We start from the raw sequence: 17728 nt of genomic DNA, 5'->3' as shown, positions 1-17728 counted from the left end.
GGTGGCTTTTATTGTGAAGCCGTCACAGGAAACACAATATACTGTATTTGTTGCTGAGGTAAGCGCTGAAAATGCATTCTCAAAACATGAACATTTTTGACAAAGTAGCGACTTTAGTGTTTGCTGTAGTAATTACTGTTCCCTCTGCACAAACATGAATCACCCTGACATACTGGTACCATGATGACGTTTACAAATGTGCGTCAATGTGCAGATGGATGCAGGGGAGGCTGTTAGTTGTACTTTTAAGAACGGACCACTTTATTAAAACGTGTGTGTGTTTACACGTGTATGTCTTAGTCAGCACAAACTGGGATACACTCGTTCACACATGCACTATATCCACTGTAACCTTGCCCACATGTGTGCACACATACACACAGACAAACACACACACTCTGAGTCAGCAGAAACAGGAGCTTGGTGACACCATTAATGAACCCAAGTGTTATTCTTCAATTAAACTACGGATGGATACCGAGCCAAGGGACTCCTCTCAGGACTGCTCCAGTTACATGACAGCCGAATCCTTCTCTTCCTCAAAGCTCTCTTTCTTCTTATCTTTCACTCACTCTGCCTCTCTGCTTTTTTTACTCCATCATACCTCAATACTCTCTGCTGTTAAGTCTCACTGTCTCTCTTTTTTTTTTTCCTTTTTTTTCTCCCCCATTCCATTTCGTATGCACGGTAAAGTATGAGTTGTAGCAAGTAAGCCTAATATGTCAGGCACATAGCTGCCAACCTATGTTATTACTGTACATACTTATCAGCTTTTCCACTTCCTTGGTGGTGGCTATCAATCTGTCAGTGTGCTGGAGGAAGACACAACATTGGTTGTCCTGCATTGGCCAGCAGAGGGCATCACAACTATTTGGAGCTGTCACAAGCACAAATGATAATATCTGGAAATACTACAGACAGCAACTCAAAGAGCATTTCAACCATCTATTTGTTAAATAAAGACATTTTACATAAGATTGTTTGGCGATATATACAATATTTGTTTGAGATAATGGCCCTCCACATTTTACACACCCTTGAAGTGCTTTTTTAATTTTGGTTATTTTTTTGGTTTTACTTTTTACTTTTTAGGCTATAATTTAAATCAGATGAAGACCGTAAGCCTTTATTTGACTTAATGCCATTGTTTCGCTTTAGTAAGCTTTTGCCTCTACTGAATTTTAAAATGACTTTAAGCTTTTAACTAGCAACAAGCAGAGGAAAAAATAATGTCCCCTTTTCAAGCAGAATGAATTCAACATGTGCAAGTGGTGGGAAGTAACTAAGTAGGCTACATTTATCTAAGTCATTTACTTAAGTCAGCTTTTGAGGTACTTGTACTTTACTTGAGTATTTCCATTGTATGCTACTTTATATTTCACTCCACAACATGTATTTATCAGATGCTGTTACTAGTTACCTTTCAGATTTTACATACACAATTTATGATTGAATAATAAAATACAATGCATTGCTATCAGCAGTAAAAGTTAGCTCCATGTCAACCAGCTCCATTGAGTAGGCTGTTTACTGTTTACACGTTAATGCACCAATAATAATTAATACTACAGTATTACAACACTGCATAGTGACTCATTTTACTTTTGATAATTCATGTACATGTTTTGCTAACACTTCATCACTTTTACTTAGGCACCATTTCTAATGGAGTACTTTTACTTGTGATAGAGTATTTTCATTCCGGCTTTTCCTTTAGTAAATTATAGGAATATCTCCCCGCCATGGACATGTAGCCTACACGAACCCAATGTTGGAAAGAGGCTGTGTATAATTACATCATCTCCATCATCATCATCGTCATTATCAGCAGCGTTACAATCATGATAAAGGAGCTGTGTGAAGATGTCTCACTGACAATCTCTCTGATTCCCTGTTGCTCTGCATTGCCCTCCTCTTCCTCACGGGGATGTTTCAGCTGCTGCTCGAGCATGACCGGTCAGGTGGCTTCTTCCATTCTCCGTCAGTGAAGTAACAGGGAGGAAGTCACGACGCTCAGGCTCCTACTTTCCATTAAGGGGTGTGCGTGCTGGCGTACAGTGACCTGCGCGGTGGATCACGGATGACAACGTTGCACGGCGCACGCACGCATTCATACACAGAGACGCATAGGCATACGTGGCCGGGCACACACGCTCTGGCCATCGAGTTGGGTTTCGTGGAAATTTTGGAGCACATCCTCGAGTAAGAACAAGACTGGGAAATATGTGCCCTAATACCACGGTGTAGGCTACTAACCTTAGCAGGGGGGAATACACGTTTAGCAACCAAAAAAATCACAGAAGGGACCACCCGATGTTGAATTGTCTGTTGTATATGTGCGCTAAAATGCGTAATTTCCTCAAAATGAATGAGTTAGGAAATAACCTATAAGACTTTTTAATTTGCTACAACAACTAGGTCTGTATATAAACCATAACGAGTAATAATAACCCAAACAGTTATTGTATATTATTAGATTTGGCATCATTGACAGGGCTTTAAAAAGACGCACAGGACATGTGATGAAGAACTGGATTAAAGGCATGTAAAGAGCGAGTGATATTTCAGCCGGTGACACTAAAGTACCACAATCACAATATCAGGATGCACTCATTCCTTTTTTTCTCAAATAAAAAATAAATAAAAATAGACTGGCGCCTCTGAACTCAGCTTTTAATAGCTTGCTGGTGATGCGGTCACATGTTTAATAGGTGAAACGTTGGAAAAAGACTTCGGAGTGCTGTAGCCTATATCAGCCCATAGAGGACACACCTACCCTGTTCTAATCATCCACCAATCATCCACGTCCAGTCTAGTTGCCACACACACAGCCACAGTACGGAGTGTGTGTCGAACTGTCTGTCCAAACGGAGAGAGCTGACCTGCTTAGAGCGCAGCGCAGTGACAGAGGAGTAAAAAAAAAGCCAGTGCAAATAGATAATGTTCTTTGGGACTGAGAGTATCTCTCAGCGCGTTTTTCTTTTTCACTGAACGTCATCCTGGTCCATGGGTTCAAGTAGCACACAGGAGTAGGCTACAAGTTTCCAATGGACAGATACTTGGAAACGGCTGGCGCAACAAGCATGGGATTATTTTTGTAATGTGGATTGCTATTGCCTTGCAGAAAAATAAAGGTCTGCTGAGGAACAATGTGAGACGTTTTGCGTCTTGGATTCTCGTGTTTCTGGATATCTTGAAAATCATTGGCAATAGTTGAGAAGGCAGAAGTTATGCGCAAAGGATTGCATGCTCCGACCCCGGGACCAACATGGATTTGCCATTACAACCCCCTGTCCCTTATTTAGACAAATTTTAGCCGGTTCACTTGTGTTGTAGTTGTTGTTGTTGTACTTGTTGTAAACTTCATGTTTGGATTTTAAAACGTCGCCTGCCTTTGGATTGGATTTCCAACACCATGAACTTTATTGACAGTTTGACACTATTATTTTTGACGCTGTCAGCTGTCAAGGTGAGTCAAGTGTCCCTGAGAGCAAACTGGACAGAAAAGAAAAAACATCAGCCGACCTATTGTAATGTAGTCACTGGTCATGAATGTGTAGTTTGTCCTTGCCTTCCCTCTGGCTAGGTCATCGCTCGTGTTTAAACAAGCTGAAATGTTTAGTGGCTTTGGGGAGATTACAACAGCCATTACGCCAAGCCGACACTATATACACCTAACCCACACACTCGTGGGTGGTGCGCTTTTTGTGTTGCAAATGCGGCATATGTGAGGATTTTTAAATAATGTTGTGAAGTTTGACGCTGGGTGATTGCAGGCCTGCTCTTAAACCACCTTGGAGATATTATTACGCTTTAAAGGCGCAGTGGCTCCATTCTGAATTAGGACATGTGAGCAGGTTCACGTATGGCAGTGAGACGGCTCAATAAGAAGAAATCCTACTTTTAACAATATTATTCAACACTCAGTTTCAGGAGAAAAAAACAGTATTATCATGTTTGATTAATCAGGTTGACACGAGAATTGGCTGTTTGAGAGTGCAATAAATCGTGTTCCATATAATCATTAATCAAGTGCAGTGTGCCCAGGGAAGCTTTGAGCAAAGGTTTCCCGGTGGAATTTCAACATTTCAATAGGAGGCTGCATTTTTTCCAGCAAAATGATTGGACTTTGAAGGTTTATTTCTAATATGAATTTGCCACCTCGATGAAGCAATGATGTTTTACATAGTTCTCTATCGAGCATCACAGCTGAGTTATTGAAATATTCCCTCTCCAGAGTCCAGTAAAGTGTTTATTCATCTAACTGGTTGATTAAATGACAGCTAAGCCCCCCAGTGCACGCTGAATAGTTTTAGGATGCTGTCTCAGTTGCTCTTTACCACTCGAACTATCATCGGTTTAGGGGCCGGTGTTCGCAGCTTGTCACCCTTCCATTATTAATACAGTATAAAGTGTTTTGGGGGGCTGGGGTCTCTCAGCCCACAAGGTTGAACCCTCTCACGCCACCGGAAGAGGGTGGAGACTGCGGCACCCACAGTCAAACACTTTTTTCTTTTTACTTTTCATTAAGGAATGGAAAAAAGTTTCACCGGTGCTAGAGGACTGGGTCTCACGCAATATTGGCGAGATATTGCGCGAGTTGCGCGCGCATGTAGGCCTACGTGTGTGTGTGTGTGTGTGTGTGTGTGTGTGTGTGTGTGTGTGTGTGTGTGTGTGTGAGAGAGAGAGAGAGAGAGAGAGAGAGAGAGAGAGAGAGAGAGAGAGAGAGAGAGAGAGAGAGAGAGTGTGTGTGTGTGTGTGTGTGTGTGTGTGTGTGTGTGTGTGTGTGTGTGTGAGGGGGGGGGGGGGGGTTGCGCGTATGTCAAAGCGAGAAAAAGTTGTGGGTAACGCGCGCACAGATGGAAAGTTGCCAAAATCCTTTGTGGTCCGTGGTGTGGTGACAGCTACCCCCTGTGAGGGAAAGTAGCAGGCTAACATTCTTACCGGTTTTAATGGCGACAGTTATTAATCCGCGTTGCCAAGAGCCGGCGGAGGCACACATTAAAGGCTTGATAACTGACACAAAAACCAACACAGTAATTCAAACGTTTATGGCGTTTTGCCTATGTGGTAAAATATGTCAGCTTGTTTGTCACGTTGTAGTCTACCTTTGGTCAAATATATGGCCATATAAGGCCTCATACATCACATATATACTAAATAACGTTATTTTCAAATGCCTATAGAACACATAGTATTCTATAATACTATGTCTCATGACTCTCATTGCCCCCCTATATTATATAGGCCAAGATAAGATGCATTATGTGGTTTTCATATTCTGTCAGCGGTCAACAGAAATGTCAAAATGTAAATACATTTTTTGCGCAACTGTGGATAAGTAGAGGGCAAGGGCAGCAGTTTCATGAGCTTTTGCACAATCTATTGTTAGCCTACTAACCGTTTGCTTTTTTCCTCCTTGCAGAGCGCCCACATACCGAAGGCCACAGAAAGAGGTCCACATGACGGTAGGTGTCCCACAGGGCACCGTGGGAATACAGCCTGCTCTGGGCTCCCTGGTTGGCACACAGCCAAATAGAAAAGGGCCGGTTTGAGGTTCACCTTGATATTAAAGGGAAATTATCGCCTCCTAGTGGACAACTACATAGTTTAACCCTGTCCAGATGTATGAGAGCAGTTCACTCTTAAATCTCAACTCTTGGACGTTTTCATCCTGGACAACATTCCTTCTTGTTTGAGGTTAAACTGGAGAAATGTTATGGAGACCAGACTCTTGGAATTTCACCCTCTTGGCCCACAATTTCATTTTGCACAATTCCAGCATTGCCCAATCAAATTTGGACAATCAGAAGCTGAACTTCATGATATTATTCAGTGTCAGTATATTTGGTTTGGCTTCCCAGAGGGCTCTCAGGCTGAGGTTGTTTTAGGCTCTGAGTGATATTTTGGAGGTGATGTCTGTCTGTGTGCTAATATCTTTCTCAAGAGCAGAACTCCTGCTAAAACTGAATGGGGGGAAAAGTAGAGTTTTAAAATGGGGTAACACTCAAGTCCAGCATTTATCTGATGCAGCAGATGGGGTCCAGCTAGATATAGAGTACTTTAAAGATTGTGTGTGTGTGTGTGTGTGTGTGTGTGTGTGTGTGTGTGTGTGTGTGTGTGTGTGTGTAAAAGTAGGTACATTTCTATAAACCAAGTGCATCTCTATTGAATAATAGAAAATAAGGTGTATGTGTGTGTGTGTGTGTGTGTGTGTGTGTGTGTGTGTGTGTGTGTGTGTGTGTGTGTGTGTGTATGTGTATGTGCATGTGTGTGTTTTAATCTCCTTCACTGTGACTCCTCTGTGAGCCAGCCAGCATTTTTAAATGCACTTCTCCTTTTAGGTGTGTGTGTGTGTTATTGTTACAGCACTGTAGTGTTGGAGAGTCAGTGCTTTAGACTAAAGCTCTGCTGCCATTTTATAACGCTTGCACATTGTGACTCTGTCTCCCAGTGATCCCTTTAATGGAGGTGTACAACAAGAGTTTGTGTCAGCCTCGAGAGCTGCTGGTGGAGATTCTGCAGGAGTATCCGGAGGAGGTGGAGCATATCTTCATCCCATCCTGCGTGGTGTTGACGCGCTGCGCCGGTTGCTGCAACGATGAGATGCTGCAGTGCATGCCAACATCCAGCTATAACATTACAATGGAGGTCAGCGGCGTTATTGATTAAAACAGCTATACTTTTGATGTTTTGTGCAGTGGGGTTCAGAGGGGTGGGAGTGATGGGGGCTGCCCCTTTTTGCTTTTTTGAAACCCTTATTTATCCAGGATGTGTATGTGCACATGTATATGTATGTATAGATTTATACTTTGTTTTTGCCTAAATGTCACACCAGAGGGGCACATGGGCTCCTCAAGTGTCCCTCTGATCGGTCCAGAGCCCTACTGCTCAATCCAAGTGTCCCTGCTGTTTGCCCAAAGGCTGCTCAGGTGTCACCTTTTGGCAAAAATCAACCCTATACTTGGCCCTTTTTTCACTTTCAGCCCTTTGGTTCTCTGTGTATGAGGAGTCAGTTTGTCTTTTTTCGATCACTGAGAAGTGAAAAAACGTAATTTCTAGTAGAAGGTGACAATCATTTTGAACTTTGCATCTCAGTTCATGGTTTCTCTTCCTTTTTTCTAATCATTAGTCAGGTTTCCAATCAGCACATTTTCGCCCTCTCTTCAGTTTATATTCAGAGACTTTTACAGTATGTGAAAATTTAACATTAAACTGAATACATGTCGATCCTCTTTCACTTGGGTTAATATGAATATATAAATATAATACTGAATTTGAATGATTACATCTGAACCTTAGTGATTTCTCTGTGTAACCCTTTTGTTCATCCTCTTGCTTACAGTATGAATGCTTTAATTCTAACTCTGAGGACAAGAAGTTAAGGAATACTATAAATCAATATAATGTCATTCAAATCTGTGACGATTTCTCTTTCTTCTTTTTTTTTTCTTTTTACAGATTAAAAGAATAAAACCCCAAAGGCAACAAAATGATATTTTCATGAGTTTTACAGAACACAGCGCATGTGAGTGTAGGTAAGAAACCCTGAACACACTCTGAAACACACACAATGTGAGTGAAATACTAACCGCTGTGTGGCAGAGCAGAGGTCGACCAAACACGTCATGTAAAGTTTTGGTCTTCTGTTTGCCTCTGACACATTCAACAGATGCATACATGTATAAGCTGGATTCCTGTCTTATCGTTGCTACTTTTTCTTCACTGATCATACAAAGACATTTAAGCACATCCCAGCACATATCCTCCATATTGCTTTTGTTTATCCTCATTCCATCGCATTGCTCAAGTAAAGGAGATACATTTGTGAGTACAGTGCTACCTAATCCTTTGTTTTCCTTCTGTGGCATGTAGAGGTCACTCATGGAACGACATAGGTTTGATAGCTTTAGTTATTGATCTCGGAGATAAGTACTGCGTGTCCTTTTTGTGGCCTCAAGGTGACTTCTTCTGGTTAGACTTACGGTATAATGATTTATAAATGTTGTGGATCAGATCAGATTGTTATTCTCTGTTGTTTTGATAGGCAGCAATATAATCTGTTAAAGCCAGCTGTAAAAAGAGATAAGTGCAGCTAAATTAAATGAGTATATTCTCATTGTGCTGGCGTTTAAGCTCAACATGCACAAACAAAATCAGATGGTTCCCAAAAGTAAAACGATGGAAAAGTAAAGATTTCATCCTCATATCAATGTCACTCTTAAGGTCAATCATTAACACATATGTCACATTCCCTAGCTCTTGGGCCTCTGTTGAAAACTTCCTGATGTTTTGTCAAAATCTGATTAACATTCATCATCCTCCCACGTTTATAGGAAATCTAAAAAGCAAAACAAACAGGGCGGACAATTGGCCGAGGACCAAGCTCTCTCTATTCTGAGTTATCAAATTTGAAATATGTTTATGCTTTGTTCAGTGAGGCTGCAGCAGTCTGTCTGGCTATAAAGTAATGTCACTCTGAACTTACTGCTGCCTGTGATGACACAATACTTTGGTGTAAAACCATTTACATGTAACTATAAAATTTTAGGGCATCTTCATGAAATTTTAGATGCCGTATCCAATCTATTTGTTGCTGTCTTACATTTTTTGACTTCATTGTATTGTTCTGGAAATGCATGCATTAATTGCTATTAACAGATCACCAAGTCACTGCCAAACTGTTCAGAATAAAATACAATATGTAACTTGACTTATAACAAGTGAGTAACTCAAGTGGGATTTTAAAGTACTTATTTCCATTTAACGCTAGTACTACAATTAGCAGTAACTTCATAGAGCTGCAGCATTGTTAACAGTGAGGCTGATATCAAAAAAAGCGCCCTTCAGCGTGTTTGTAGAACGCACCAGGGAGAGCAGCAGCTACACGGGGTTTAAGGATGACGTAGCACTTAGAGCGGCAACGGTAGTGAGTAGTATGAAGGGCCGAAAATCCGCGTAGGGAGGTTGGTTGGGGTGGTGGATGAGTCAAACACAGGACTTTCACCCAGGAGACCGGGAATCGTGTCCCACGTGTCACGTTTCCTAAACCCAACCGTCGCTTTCTTCTTTTACTAAATCCAAACGTCCGTTCTTCTTTTCCTAAACCCAACTGTCCATTCTTCTTTTCCTAAACCCAAATGTCCGTTCTTCTTTTCCTAAACTCAACCTTCCATTCTTCCCGTGTGTCACGGAAACATAAGCCCACCCACGACCTTTTCCTTAACCTAACTGCGTCAAAAGTGACGCCAATAGTCCCGACCAAGCTCGTTTAGATAAGTGCGTTTAGATATGATGTTAAAGGAGACTTTTAGCGTCAATAACGACAAAGGCACCTGACCATCTGCCCGTATTTTACAAGATGGGAGTGAGAATCTGTTGCAAAAACAGGGTTTGAGTTCATGAAAATGTGAAGCAATTGTGCCTGTAACCATCTACATTCAAGTGTTGCTTGCAGTGCATCAGTAACAATAATCCAATTTAACATGCTTTAAAGGATCATTATGCCTATTTAGTACTTTTACTTTTGATGTTTGAGTACATTTTGTTGTTAAAGCTACTTTTTATATTTTGGTATTGCTACTTTTACCTAAGTAAAGGTTTTTCTTTTACCTTTCCATATACCTTAATAGATTTCAGTGCAGGTGATTCACAGTACCACATACAGTATGTATCGGCCAACAGATTTTAGTCATCTTCAGATTCTGTATATGCACACATATTTTCATGTTTTATTCAGCATATTCATGTAGTTATTGTACCAGTATTTAAAATAGAAACTTGGCTGTGTGTCTATGACCTTTTTGAATGATACACTGTTTCCTAACACTTTTGGCACTTTGTCTCCAGAGTGTGCCAGCAGTTGTATTGCTCCACACGCTGTTATCACAAATTTCGTCACATCATGGACGAGAAGTGAAACAAACCTGACAGCCTGCTATTGTAGTCCTGCTTGTATGTGTGTGTATATCTCTCAGGGAACATGCCCCTTTGAGTGCATGTTTATGAGTGTGTGCACTGCTTTATTTCCCAACAAATCTGCTTCTTTTACTGTGCGAAAGTGAAAGATAGTTTTATCACAGTTTCTGGTAAAATGCGGTGATTAGTGATTAGAAAAAAATGACCTGTGCTGATAATGAGTCTCTGGTCTCTGTTGATCTTGATAAGTATTTGTTTACCAAGTAACTATGGTGTGCTGTGATCTAATGTCATGTTGTTTTGTCCCTACCTTTCAGGTTAAAGAAAGAAATGAAAGAACAGAAAGAAAAGTGAGTACAGTACTCTTTCTGCATGGATTGGGTTTTTTTTTTCAGGGGGAAACAATGGGGACTTGAGATTTGATCTTTTTCCTCCCCTGCAAACAGACTCTCACTCACGTCATCTGCAGCTCCCCGCCTTGCTGACATTATCCTGTATGCTCTTTCTCACCTAATTTATCCATCTGTTATTTCCTCACTCCTTTTTCCTCTGTCTCTCCATTTTCTCTCACACAGACACACTCAAACACCACACTAAACACTCCACACCGATAATATTTCAATTAAAAAAGACAAGCAAGAGACAAGCTACTACATGAGACCATGTCATGCTGAGATAAGCATGCAGCTCTCAGGTGATAAACACGGGAAATACCAGCTCAGTCCATTCAGGTGAATGAGTGACACTTGATGAGGCCATTGCCCTCTCTATTCCTGTCCTTTACACTTTTCCTCCCTTTTCGATCTCATCTTTATGTTCCTCTCCCCTCTTCTTTAATGTTTACATCCCACTTAGCATCTGTTACTCCTGTTACTGGTCGCTCTGATATAGATAACAGTGTTTTTAAAGACCGGTTAAGCTTTTGTGTTTATGGTCCTAGCTTAAGTGTTCTTCTCTTCCCATAGAGAAGAAATCAGTGTGGTTATTCAAACTCTTTTAATTATCCTTCTGCACGCAGACATTATCTTTCCGTTGCAGGGTGGTTGTTGGTTGTATTTTGGTTTTGTGTCAGATCGTCTGTCATATAGATAAGAGCTAGTTTTGAGACCTCTTTAACCTTGTCTTAACTGTTTACGAGTACGGATTTGGTGGCGTGCGTCTACAAAGTGATAGTCTTAGGGTCGTTCAACTGCTTTCAAGTTTAGTTTTATCATCAGTCGCTGACCTCTCAGTAGTGACAGGTCCCTGGAGGTCTGTCAGGGTGAGTCATCCTGCGGAGGTTGGGAAACTTGTGAACTGTCAACGTCGACAGTGAAACTCAACTGATCTCTGAACAATTAAAAACAGGAAATTCCTACATTTACAGCAGCTACAGTACACCCTGTTCCATCCTTACTGCACTTCGTCATATTTGTCATCCAGTCCCAGCTCGGTCTGACCTAGCATCATTGAATGGATTGCCTGATCCCCTGACTTTTCATATAGCGCCAACATTAGGTCAACATTCATTTGGTCATGACACACACTCTGAAATGATAATAACTGCAAAACTAATGACATTCCCATCAGCCTCAGCTGCACTTTGTGTTTAATGCTAATTAGCAAATGTTAGCATGCTAACACGGTAAACATTGCAAATATTATACCTGCTAAACATCAACATGTCAGCGCTCGGGAAGGAACTTGTTTTGGTGCAACGTGTACGTTCAAAAGTTGTTTTAGTCGTGCAACAGAAAACTCAGATTGGACAGATAGTCTAGCTAGCTGTCTGGGTTTACCCTGCAGAGATCTGAGGAGCAGTCAACCATAGTCCTCATAAATCCACAGGAGTTTAAAATTCCAACACAAAGAAAGCGGAAGGTCATCCGGCCGAAAAGAGTGAAATCCGGCGGAATTTCCGGCGGATTCGGAGCAATCCTGGAAGATGAATGTCATGGATATAGACTAGGTCTCACCCTATAATTGTGTTGAGCACATACACATAAACTTATTATTCCATTCTAGCTCGGGCCAGACTAATCATGGTGAAGTAAAAATAATGTTTTACTATTACACAGTTCTTCTGCTTGTCCACAGAGACATGTCGCAACATTTCTATTTGGGTATTCCAGAAGTTTTCGGTGTAGTTGTATACATCTTAGACAGCATAAGCTTGTGAAACCCAGTTTGTTTTTGAACACGCAATCTAGCCTGCACCTATGAAACTCTAGGTGTATGCTTTACAGGCTTGTCCTGCTGTGGTCTGATACAAGTTGAATCAGCCATAAATAGTTGACCTAGATAGGTTGAAAGATGCAGTTTTGGTGAAGTCCAAGTTCATTGTCCTCAATCCATCTTGGAAATTTCAGAACAGCCAGTCAAGCCAAAGCTCAAACTATTAACCACACAGTCTGCAAAGCCACTGTACTGTTTGACGAAAAGAAATCTTGTTGGTCGGACAATAAAGCTGGTTTTACACTTAAAAGTAATGTTTTAGTTCATTTCAACAGTTCAACAAAAAAGTGGTTGTTTTTTTTGTGCTGCAAACTTGCTCATCACTTACTGAAAAAACATTGGTAATTTTAGATATCTCCCATGTGAACAATACAGACGCCTTTCTCATAACATGATGATATGTTATTATTCCAAAGTAGACTAAGTCTATACACAATCATCTAATTAAACAATATCCTGTTTTGAATGACATGAAAATGAAATGAAAAAAAAGATTGTTAATAATCAGTTTTTTTTTAACCAATTATCAGTTTAGGCCTTTCTACACACATCAGTCCTTCTTTACTCAGTCTCTCAGGCATCTCTCTGCGTTGTTGTCCTCTTTCTCTTGCAGAAAATCCCGGAAAGGCAAGGGTAAAGGCCAAAAGAGAAAACGAAAGAAAAACCGCGACAAAACAATTCACGATGCGTATGTCAGCTCCGCCTTCTCCACTTACCTGCATCTGAGTGTAGTGCTTCTCATAATTAAGCTCATTTGGGAGGAGCTCATTTGCCCCTTTTAATTTGCACCGTTAGCCACATCAGTTAGCATGTTGCTTCTGTGTATTGTCCTAACTTTGTCTCGTCAGTCATGTTTTACATACCTAGAGTATCAGTGTCTAAGCGCCCTGTTTGCTAACCTGTTTGCTAACATAGCTTTCGCAAAACTTTACAGCGATAACCAGGGAAGTACAGCAGACATGCCAACCAAATCCCACATCACAAGAAATGAACCATAACCCATTGCCACCCGTCAAAATACCCATCTAATCTCCCCCCAAACCTTACTAGCCCCCAGTTTGTAAGAAAACCACTCTCTATGGTTGAGACTGGGACAATGGTGGGGATGAGATATAGCAGCGTAGCATGAAAAACAGTAGAAACTTGAGTTGCTCCTAACATCTTGTCAGATAGCTAGATTTCTGATTGATAATGGACATGTTTAAATAAACAAGAATAAACAGATTGGCTGTTAGCTGTTACTTGAACCCTCTACTGAAACAAGATCACAGCTCCACCAGCATGGCTTTGCAGACCGGCTCATAACTGTTGTGGTATCTGTGCTGGGATCACCAGGATTGTAATCACAGCCTTGTGTTCAGTGTTGAGTCTGTGCCGCTTTGCTGTGTCTCGTACCCGTCTCCATTCCACTCTTTGTTCTTTTCATCTTTATAAACAGGTTGTGCTGTCCTGTGCATAATGCTGGTACTTTTTATGTAATGTAAAGATATGAGTGATGGCTATCTATTGACTTTTTTTTTGTCTTTTATTTCTTTTGCTACTGGGGATATGTAAACCAGCAAATTGTTTAGCAACTCCTGTTTTGTGTCTTTGCCTGCTTTTGTCTCTGAAACAAAATCACCCATATTTTATTCAAAAATAATATAAAGATGATCTCATGTTTCTTCAGAGCTCATACTGTGAAAGAATACATGTCTGTGTTTTTATTTGTACATTGAGACATAAATGGAGTATCTGAGCCTTCATCTGTCAATTTTCAGCCTCTGTTCTTAATCTAATGTCTCTCTGTTGGAATCATAGTCTGCAGTTTTCACTCAATAAAATGAAATATGTCTTGACGGAGCACCAAGCAGACCCTTGAGTCTTCTTTAATAAGAGTTTGACATTTGTATAAGTGAGAACAAGGTCATTGACAGGCAGTTCAAAGCCATCTGTGTCGTTTTCTGTTGCATGAACCAGTCCAGAGCTTTGCTCACTGCATGTTGATCACATACAAGGCATTTGTGAGCGGTCCAATAAATGCGGTAGGGTTTGGGGGGCGTCAGGGAGGTTAATTTTACTGCTTGAATATTTGCATGCTCTGTGGGAACCTGTATGCAATACTACCCAACTGTCACATGCGGTACAACTTGTCGGGGAGTGGCTTAGAAAAGCAAACTGGAGTGTACAAAATTATTGACCTAAGGATGACCTTTCTTATGGGTGGTAATGGTACACTGTGATAATCATCTTCTGTCCCCCTCTTCCTTCCAATCTCTGTCTCTCTCTGTCCAGTGTTTGTGAACCATGTTGTGATCACTGCTCAGAGAGGAGGAAGCGCTTGTTCGTGCAGGATCCCGCAACCTGCCGGTGCTCCTGCAAACACACAGATGAATACTGTAAAGAACGCCAGCTAGAGCTCAACGAGAGGACCTGCAAGTAAGTGCTGTCATTTAAGAGAGCCAAAGTGAATATAACTTGTTCTGTTTCAGAAGTAAGAAAACATCATTTAAAGGGCCTTCAGTTATTCTGGCTGATTAGACCTCTTCCCAGGACTCTGTGGGTGTGTATAAACTGATTGATTAACATCTTCCTGAGCCTCCAGTTAACTCTGTTGCACCTGTTAGGGTAGGACACATGACATCTTTATCAATTCTTATTGGTAGATGAAATTTGTGACGTAAGAAATTCCCATCTATGCTCCGGCACACCTTTAACCTGGGCAGAGGTCTTATCAGCCAGAACAACTAAAAACAAATGTGTGGGTGTCCAGGGCCTTTAAAACCACATTAATTAGTAAAAATACAAATTACTAAAAATCACTTGGGGTCACCTGGTGGCCCTGGAGTCCATCAGCAAAACTTCTTCCCTATCTTTCTCTTGTTCCCTGTCATAGATCTAGAGTCTATCCATAATAATAAATGCAAAATTGTCCGAAACAAAAGATAGTTTAAAAAAATTGTTTGTATGCGATAGGGGTTGTGTACGAGACGGATACGAGACACAGCAAAGCAGCACAGACATAGTGATGAACCCAAAGTGAATCATCACAGACTCAAATCAATGTTAATGTTGCTCAATTTCTCCTGGTTGGTGTTTAAATAGTCAACTGATTGCTGACACGTTCACCATACAACCTTAAAAGATGATAATATATCAATGTTGTCTTCATGGTTTGTTTCTACTGCCCCCAAGTGGCCAAAAAAGTATTGCAGAAATATGTGACTCAGTTAGCTAGTGGAATACTGTAGTAGCTGGTATGAATGCAACACTGTGACTTCGGCGCTCTGTGTTTATGTGTGTATATGTCTGAGAAAGAGGCCAAAGGACACTCCTATCTACAGCCTGTTTTTTTCTTGTTCTGATAATGGTTTATGCTTCCCTTCTTGTTTAGATGTGACAAGCCAAGGAGATGAGAGAGGTGGCAGTACCAGATGTACAAGATGAAGGAATATTCTAGAGATATTTCACAGCACAGCACTTTGACCTTTGAACCGTTAGCGCTTCTTTTCTGTGGAAAGCATTCCCCTTGAGAGAGAACACTAAGAAAGACTGAACTGAAGTTTCCTCCCACTGTGTATCTGTGTGTATATAGACCATGATAAAAGAAAAAAAAGAGTACAGAATTGTTATGCTGCTACAGAAACAAATAACTAAACCCATCATTAGACAAAAAGCAAATAGCCGCCATGTGGTTTTACATTTCTAACAGGCTTGCGATGCAGGTGTAGTCTTGTTGTCAATTCATTGTATGCAATTACTTCACTGGATATGAGTCTCTACTGTGGTTGTGTGTCAATCATAAAATTGCAAACCTCTCAATCTAAGATATATTTAACTGCTAAAATACCAGGTGAGGCTGAAGAGGACATGGGAGTGCATTCTCCTTTCAAAAATGATGGATTATCATCGCTCGATGTCTACTTTTGCTTTTGGAGTATAACAGCAGGACAACTGGGACATCTGAATCTGTCTCTATATATTAGTTCCTGTACAGACATGCAGGACTGACGTGGACTCACACAATGTCAGCATTGTGATCAGCTTGCAGGAGAAGAGACTCCGACAGTGCCATATGTACTTTTAAAGGGATACTGGTTGTCAATAGAGCATCTAATGTTTTGCTATGTCCTACATGAAAACCACTGAAAACATCCTATACTGTAGTTTGATTCCATTTGAAAAACTGTGCCTCAAAAAATGTACTGAGAAATCTTTCGAGTGCTTTTTAAATTATTTTTTGTTTCCTTTTTTCAGGAGAGGGTATGGTCAAAGTGGTTTTGTTAGTAGTTGTTTAACTCAATACAGAATATATTGATTACATAGCTTCTTCTCTGAACATGTACATACTTAATATCCCTTTATGCCATAGTCCATTCTAGATAATTTATAACGTTAGAGTATTTTTCAGTATTCAGTCTTCTACCCATATTTAATTTGGTCTATTTATATATGCAGTGTTATGTACCTGTGGCAGTCCTATCTCCCCCTTCATGTGTGAGGTGACTGACGGCTACTCGTCGCGTTGAGACTCTCTGTGCTTTTCTACGAAACAAACAAAAAACAACAAAAAAATCAGAAAATGTGTTAACATTCCCTAAATGGATCATTTGTACTGGTGTACTCATGACATCTCTGGATTTTTCAACCCCTCTTATCTAAGGGTGTGGGCACTGTGTAGGATTTTAACATGTGTGTATCTGTGTGTGTGTGTGTGTGTGTGTGTGTGTGTGTGTGTGTGTGTGTGTGTGTGTGTGTGAGTGGGTGTTAGTAAGTTGTATTTAAGTAGTATGTTTTAAATTTGGGTAACAATCTGCATCCTTTCTGCCATCAGCCTTAGAGCCATCATTATTAGTTCTCTTTGTCTCTCCTTCACTATTAACATGTTTTCTGTGGCTATGTAAAACAGTAAAGCATATTTATTTTCAAATTATATTGTTTTTATATAAAATAAGGAAAAGGTTGCTGTGTTGTGAATGCTGTGTTTTCAAGAAGTTTAATTAGGCAACAAGAGGTTTCCATGTTTTTGTGCGACAAGTTGACACTCACACGTAAGAATCCCTGCAGAATGTAATCTGAAAGAAAATACAACAGAGAAATAAGAAACATCCGCACGCTTTTCATTACGGACAGAAAGATATTCAGCCTTATGAATAAAATGGCACTTTGAAGCAGTGTGCAGTAATTTCATCTGTTAAATCTAACTGTAGATGGCCATTAAGGAGTGCTGGAAGTAAACGTTTTTTGAGAACTGTGATCACTATTAATGTAAAAAAAAACATTAACAACAGCAAAATAATCTATCAAGAAAAAACAACTAACTAGTAGAATAGCACAAGAGAAGCAGTTCAGTTAGTTAGGTTTTGTCAAAGCCCCTCATTCAGTTCTATGAAACCACTGTGTAGACGCAGACACAGCAAAGGTGTTCACGACGCAGAGGTCTCTAGAAAAAAAGTTGAACCTGTCTTAAGTTTTGCTGCAACACAATGCAACAAAATCTATGAAAACACTGTGTTTGGCAATCAAATACATCCAAGCACACATTTCTAGATTACTACAATGAAATGGGTGATTTTACCGTTTACATCGCAATTGTTAAACTAGAAGATAAAATGAT

At 40.4% G+C, this 17728-nt stretch overlaps 1 protein-coding gene across 3 annotated transcripts; it reads left to right on the top strand.

The window, feature by feature from the left end:
• The first annotated feature begins 2714 nt into the window (after window positions 1–2714).
• vegfab (vascular endothelial growth factor Ab) lies at window positions 2715–17285 on the top strand. Of its 3 annotated transcripts, XM_031321791.2 has the most exons (8): window positions 2750–3469; window positions 5426–5468; window positions 6455–6651; window positions 7462–7538; window positions 10236–10268; window positions 12746–12820; window positions 14407–14550; window positions 15506–17285. In XM_031321791.2, the coding sequence occupies exons 1-8, from the start codon at window positions 3416–3418 to the stop codon at window positions 15525–15527; spliced, it is 645 nt and encodes a 214-aa protein (XP_031177651.1). In that variant the 5' UTR covers window positions 2750–3415; the 3' UTR covers window positions 15528–17285. The 3 variants fall into 3 exon arrangements, with proteins under 3 accessions (XP_031177652.1, XP_031177651.1, XP_031177653.1); XM_031321793.2 differs by lacking the exon at window positions 12746–12820 and having other exon boundaries at window positions 2767–3469; XM_031321792.2 differs by lacking the exons at window positions 14407–14550; window positions 15506–17285 and having other exon boundaries at window positions 2715–3469; window positions 12746–13975.
• Window positions 17286–17728: the final 443 nt, after the last annotated feature.

Source organism: Sander lucioperca, chromosome 19 (genome assembly GCF_008315115.2).
Source record: "Sander lucioperca isolate FBNREF2018 chromosome 19, SLUC_FBN_1.2, whole genome shotgun sequence".
NCBI classification, from domain to species: Eukaryota; Metazoa; Chordata; class Actinopteri; order Perciformes; family Percidae; genus Sander; species Sander lucioperca.
The sequence above is the reverse complement of the archived record's forward strand: the minus strand, read 5'-3'. Positions and strand labels throughout refer to the sequence as shown.